This window comes from Aspergillus bombycis, assembly GCF_001792695.1.
Source record: "Aspergillus bombycis strain NRRL26010 chromosome Unknown contig00130, whole genome shotgun sequence".
Taxonomy (NCBI): domain Eukaryota; kingdom Fungi; phylum Ascomycota; class Eurotiomycetes; order Eurotiales; family Aspergillaceae; genus Aspergillus; species Aspergillus bombycis.
The window spans coordinates 78,115-84,651 of NW_019170132.1; the positions used below are offsets into that span (position 1 = coordinate 78,115).

General features: G+C 48.2%; 3 protein-coding genes across 3 annotated transcripts; 1 reads left to right on the forward strand and 2 right to left on the reverse strand.

Moving 5' to 3' along the window:
* Nucleotides 1–1,291: 1,291 nt before the first annotated feature.
* Nucleotides 1,292–2,761, reverse strand: ABOM_010533 (putative cytochrome b5 reductase; the record flags this gene model as incomplete). Its single annotated transcript, XM_022537661.1, has 2 exons — nt 1,292–2,595; nt 2,647–2,761. 2 exons carry the CDS (start codon nt 2,759–2,761, stop codon nt 1,292–1,294), a joined length of 1,419 nt encoding a protein of 472 aa, XP_022384521.1.
* A 728-nt stretch (nt 2,762–3,489) lies between these two features.
* Nucleotides 3,490–5,318, forward strand: ABOM_010534 (cytochrome P450; the record flags this gene model as incomplete). The annotated part of the gene is made up of 3 exons (XM_022537662.1): nt 3,490–3,622; nt 3,725–4,561; nt 4,609–5,318. The coding sequence occupies 3 exons, from the start codon at nt 3,490–3,492 to the stop codon at nt 5,316–5,318; spliced, it is 1,680 nt and encodes a 559-aa protein (XP_022384524.1).
* A 353-nt stretch (nt 5,319–5,671) lies between these two features.
* Nucleotides 5,672–6,387, reverse strand: ABOM_010535 (glycine-rich protein; the record flags this gene model as incomplete). Its single annotated transcript, XM_022537663.1, has 2 exons — nt 5,672–6,222; nt 6,294–6,387. 2 exons carry the CDS (start codon nt 6,385–6,387, stop codon nt 5,672–5,674), a joined length of 645 nt encoding a protein of 214 aa, XP_022384525.1.
* Nucleotides 6,388–6,537: the final 150 nt, after the last annotated feature.

Here is a 6,537-nt window from a genome sequence, read left to right on the forward strand (position 1 = left end):
CCTCGTTGGGTATAGATTGATGGCCGCTAAAGTCGATCCTAATATACAGCCAACAACAAAGGGAAAACAATAACTTCTAAACATAAGCCTGCCTGCTATTGGGAGAAGTAATTTGGGTCTGCTTGAGAGGAACCACAGTAAACACTCTGTCGCGCACAAATCTCTCTTTTCTTCATTATTTAAATGCATTGAGAAAATATATTCAAGGGAAGGTACTACACGGTACACCATACCGATAGCAACATGACACAGTCCCACTTTATTTTCACAAATTTTCACTCCCCTCCTCCATTTTGTGCAGTGACTTCATATACATACACAGTTATGAATTTTTGTGTTGCTGTGCAGGAAGCTGGATGAACACTTGTCACTAGACAGTCAGGATGATATCAAAGCAACGATAGCATGGCCGGTCAGCCTAACCAAAGGAGGAAAAAGTACCTCGGCTGTTTTTGTTGCTGGACTTTTTCTTAGCGCCCAACAATGTCAAAGCTCCATCTTTTCAACCCCTTTCGATCGAGCCATACATGTCAGAGTATAAACCTGTGCGCGAATTTTTGACCAGCCGAGGCAAAACTCATTGCTCGGACACACCCCGAAACTACCCATAGCACTGTGGATGAGGTTATATTTGGTTGGGATTGTACTATGAACATATAGTGAAATCGGCGATCACTAATCCTGGTTCAATGTTCCAGTCTGCTTCTAACCAACTATAGCGCCGTCTCCTGTAATTTCCAGGCAATTTGCAGAGACCAGAAGGTCAAGACTCTAGACTCTAGACTCTAGTACTCTAGTTGGGCGAAACTGGGTAAAGATGGTGCTATACGGGAGCGACTCAAAGTTGAGAGCCCTCTATTCTATGTCCTTACAGAGGCACATAGTGACTACCTACTTGTATAAGAATTTCCGTCAGTGGATAGACCTCCAGGAGTCGATATGGTTCAGTTTGTTCTCAGCCTAGGGCGTTGGCAACTCGGTGACAGGAACCCGTTTATCCCGTGCCGTGACTAACCCTATTTAAGGAAAGACTCAACGTATCCACAATGCGATGTCTGTCATTTGCTGCCAACGTTTTCACTACGAGGACGAAACGAGGTTCAGGATTTTCGGGCTACCCTTTCCTTTTTCGTTGACATCCGGACGTCGCGAAGACACATACGATATTCCTCTCAAACAATATATTGACTGATATTAGAGTCTATATACACCGAAGCCGACCATAGAAACCCAAGCCCACACACACAGAGAAAGCGAACGTAAATGGAAAGTCAAAAGCGAGAAATAATGGCTAGAAACAGAAAATTTGGTCGCTCATCCTTGACACCGCTCCCGCCTTTTGGAATCCCATGGCCGCCAACGTCTTCTTGGTTGCGTTGACCATGCCGGGAGGCCCGCACAGGAGGACCTTAGTATCCTCAGACGGACCCGGTAATTGTTGGTTAAGGACTTCCTGGTTCACAAAGCCAGTTCCATAGGCCCATCCATCTGGAGCACTATCCAGCATATACCAAAGCTTGAGGTTCTTGGGATATTTGTGCGCAAACGCCTCTAGTTCCTCCCTCAGCAAGATGTCTGCCTCTGTGCGGTTGGCGTAGAGCAAGCTGATCTCAGTCGTGTCCCGCTCATCCTCACAGATCGCACGAATGAGCTGATACATAGGCGTGATGCCTGTTCCTCCAGCGACCATGCCTAGCTTGGTGCAGAGACCCTTGTTATAACGCATCGCTCCCTTGGGACCCCGGAACTCAACTTCATCTCCCACCTTTAAGTTGGCTAGGTACCGGCCGGTGAGCAGGCCTTCAGGGTAGCACTTGACGACTAGCTCCAAGCGACCGAGGTCCAGGTTATTTGACACGGGAGTATATGATCGCGATACAGTCGCTCCGTCAACAACTGCGCGTATGGCTACGTGTTGTCCAATAGGCAGCCCGATCACTCCCTTAGAACTGGGCAAAGCGAACACGAATCGATAGACATTAGAAGATAGTTGATCTTTTTCAACCAAAGGCAAGCTCTTGAATTCTTTGGCATCCAGAAATCCTTTAGCCAAGTGCGGGTCAGTCTTCATCACGCTTCGGGCTTTGATATGTGGAGGGTAGCGCAAGAAGCCTGAGTCAATCTTGGTGAATTTTGCTGCTTGACGGGCCACAGCTGTGCCAACTATCGCAGAGATGGCTGCAGCTGTAAGAAAGCCATTGGTGAACCCTCCACGAGGCAACCTGATTCCGGTGAAATACTGAGGAATCAGTTGGCCGAACTCATTCTTTGGGACCAGGGAGCCAAAGGTGCCCCGTTGATAGGCATACAGTATGGATGCCACTACTCCAAGCACACCAGCGATTGCCCCAACTGGGCGGCTCCCAGATGGTTGACGCACGGTCTCTGGCTTCTGGGCAACCAGTTGGACCTTCTTGGGTGGGACATATTCCTTAGCACCTTTCAGAGTGCCGATTAAGAACTCCTGCATGATCTCTACCGAGTCCTCGGAATGGCCAACATCTTCAAACGCTTCCGTGGCATCTGTACCCGCCGTTTCTAAGAGGATCTCTGCGCCTCCAGGATGATCTTGGAGGTAGTTTGTGATGTCGAAAACTATTTTTCTTTAGTTATGTTGAACCTAACCTAATAGTCGGAAACTATTACCTTTGCCATGAACAATGATCCAGATATCATCTTTGCGGTTATGCGATGTGACCTCTGCGGCGGTGTACTCAGGAAGTTGGACATCCACAGGACTGTCGGCCTTTGCCTCCATCATTTCGATTGGATGTTGTAATGTATGAGAACGATAATTAGTTACAGCATAGAAGAGTAGTAAAACTAGATCTTTGTACTGGCCAGGCGAGTTCGTGGTTTATCATTGCGTTGGAACCGCCACGGAATTGAGCCAGTAGCGTGAGACATAAAAGTCAACATAAGTAGGGTACCCACAATCATATTCTAAGTACCTCAGATAGTCGGGGCGTCTCACTGAAGTCGGCATCTTCTCCTCCGAGATTGGCATAAATTAAAAACGGCCCGATGGATATTCGGCACGACAAGGCCGAGTTTTGTAACTTACTCCGTACGTGGCAGTCACAGCCGACATTGCGACTGCAAAGCTTTCCCCTTTATGTTAAAATCCAATGATTTCAATGGGTGGCTGTGGGTCTAGGGTGACGATCTCTGTCTCCCACTGGTGTCAGGTTTGGCGCTGAGAGTGCGATGCCGACCTCGATAGCGAAATTTACCGAGGAAGGCATCGAGGCATTTTTACGTGCAGGGAGCACAAATCTCAATATGCATTTCATTACTATGCTCTGGTTCTTATCACTCCAATGTAAAGTGGGATCGGACAATGTGGATTCGCTCTGAGACGGCCTTTCGCCCTAACTTTGGCCATTCAGGGTACTATAAATTAACACTTCGACCCTTGGCAATAGAGGCCGCGATTGATTTCCTATCGACCAACTGACTCTGTGGGAAATCTTCCTAGGTTTGAACAAAATGCATATCAAACTGTTCTACCTTTCGGGGGAGCCTAGTGCTACCGCGAGGGAAATTGAACTGGAACCTACACTGGACTACGATGGACTCAGACATCTCATTGCTGCACACTTCGCTATAGTGGAACCGAATGGTACGTTTATCCAGCAAGCCTATAGGGGAAAATAATGAAAAACGCAGCGGGGGTTTGGAAATGCCTTTTGTGACTTATTTGGTCTTCAGCTGATCGTTATAGGAATCGGATTCCAGTCCCAGGATGCAGTCTTATCCGATGTTGCGGAGATCCTTGCAAATGAGGATCCCATTAGCATTACAATTGATGGCAAATCCGTGCGAGAGATTCCTGGCCCCAAGGGGCTTCCAATCGTGGGCAATTTCTTCGAAATCTATCCCGACCACCTAGGAAACCATCAACGGTTGTTTGAACAATATGGACCCATCATCAAGACAACGAACATGGGGCGTACGGTCTACCAAACCAACGATCCACAATTATCATCGATCATTTTCTCAGAAACCGATTTCTTTACCAAGAAGATTAACGAAGCTCACCCGCTCCACGCGATCAAGAACCAACAAGCCGGTGTGTTCCTAGGGGATACCGACACTGCGGAGTGGAGAGCGGCACATAAGTTCCTTCCCCCAGCATTGGGCCCCAAGGCTGTTCGGCATTATGCCCCTACAATGCAACAGACAGTCGAAGATGCTTTCAAAGTATTCGATCACTTTGACGAGAATGGTGAGGCCTGGAACGTCTACCAATACATGCTTAAACTTGGATCCCAAGCGGTTGGAAAGCTTGTACTCGGCATTGATTTCAATCACTTCTCATCTCCGGATGCACCTCCCCATGAACTCATTCAGATCATTGCAGAGTCGTTGTCCTTGAATAAGAAGGTAACCGCAAGGGGTGATTGGTATGCGAAGCTGCCGTTTGGCGATCCGCAGCGGTTGAGAAATATGCGCTATCGAATCTTCGACATAGTAGACCAGTCAATCCAAAATGCTAGCCGTGGTGGAGTCGAAGATCTTCCCCTTCAGGATGCTGCTCTGAAAGCTTCTAACATGATCGGTGAGTGTGGCAATGTGTTGCATCTGAGCAGCTGCTGATTAAAGTAGACTACGCCATCCGAGCCACCGATAACAAGGGTGAAAAGTTGCCTAAAACAAGTCTGATCCAGTCCTTGGTCGTTGCGACTGGAGCTGGCTTTACTACAACTAGCTCGCTATTGTCATGGCTGATATACAGTCTTGTTACGTACCCAGGTGTTCAGGATCGCTTACTGCAAGAGCTGATCGACAACGATATTACCGAGGACACCCAAATAACAGCAGACTTGACAGACCGATTATCGTTCATGGATAAATTGATCAAGGAAACCCAGCGTCGCCATAACCCATCTTATCAGCCCGCACGGACCGCCAAGGTTGATATGATCTTACCAGGAGGCTATAAGCTACCTGAGGAATCCGTAGTAGTCGGTGCTCTTCATCACCTTCACAATAACCCAGAAGTCTGGAGCAACCCAACCAGATTTGACCCTGATCGGTGGGACACAGAGGAGGTAAAGAACCGGCACAAGGCCGCCTATATTCCCTTTGCGACTGGTCCCCGCATGTGCATTGGCTTCAACTTTGCGCTACAAGAAGTCAAGGTATTCTTGCCTAAGCTAGTATACCGTTACAAGTTTATGAAGGAGAACGATGGGCCGATCGAGTATGACCCTATGTTCCAGCTGATTCGGCCTAACAATTTGTACGTGCGCGCCGAACGGCGTGTAAAATGGCCTCCGAAGTCGGAGTCTGCCACTGCGAGGGCTTCTCTTTAATTCTTGCAGTTGTTGTTCATTGAAACTTTGGAAAATTCGGTTGTCCTGATTTCCTGGATCTTGGGCTTATAAAACTTTCCTGTACATAGACTAATCTAAGACATCTGGATATAGAGAAAAATTGATTTAGCACTTGGCTACAAGAAAATTAATACAACAGTCAAAACACAACAAGTGACAGCAGGCAATTAAGTAAAGCAAGGACCAGCCTCTGCAGAATATTGACCTTCTCACTCCTTCCTCAACATATCCATCTCCATCGGTCAAAGCAGCTTGTCCAAACTGGTTCCCAGCACTATCAATGCCCGGATTGGATCTGTCCCGTATGCAGTCCTCGCTTTTGTCCACCTCAGTTAGAGGTCGTGGTAGCCCCGTTGCATCTTCTGTTTGGCCCCTTGGCCATCATGTCCCTGCTGGTTCTGCTGGCCTTCATGACCAGGTTTGCTTCCCTGGCCATGTTCGCCTCCATTACCATGCTTGCCTTCTTGGCCATGCTGGCCTTCATGACCATGCTCACCTCCCTGACCATGTCCACCTCCCCTACCATGTTTACCTCCCCTACCGTGCTCACCTCCCTTACCGTGCTCACCTCCCTTGCCATGTTCACCTTTCTCATCATCACCACCTTCCTCACCCTCCTCATCATCGCCTTCATCACCATCACCCTCGTCATTATCGTCTTCTTCATCCTCGTCGCCTTCTTCATCTTTTCTGCCTTTTCCGTCTTCTTTGCCGTCTTTACCTTCCCCGCCTTGTTTGCCACCCTCACCACCTTTGCCATGTCTAGTACCGTTCGCGGTTGCTTCGCCGCGAAGAACCATGTTGACTCTCTCGCTCTGGAAGCCAGGGACAGTGGCACGAGTGGAGACATCGCTGTACTCATTCTTACGAGACAGAGAGGCTTCTGCATCCATCACTGGTTAGCTTTGGTTGAAACTTGGGATATCAAGGAGAGGTGTCGGGACGTAAATGTACCTGATGCAAGTTTGGCACGGCTATCTTTCGCAGAAAGAGGAACCGAAGCTGCCAGAGCAACCAGGCCGAAGAGAGCTAACTGCTGAAATCTCATTTTGGAGCTGGAGTTCTTGGGGCAAAAGAAGATGTTTGGCTGGTATACTTGAGGGCTTGAGGACCTGATGGTTGTGTCTGTTGCTGGTCGTCAAGATGGTGAAAACTTAGTCGGTACTTATACACATAACTTTAATTGAGTGCTTACGGA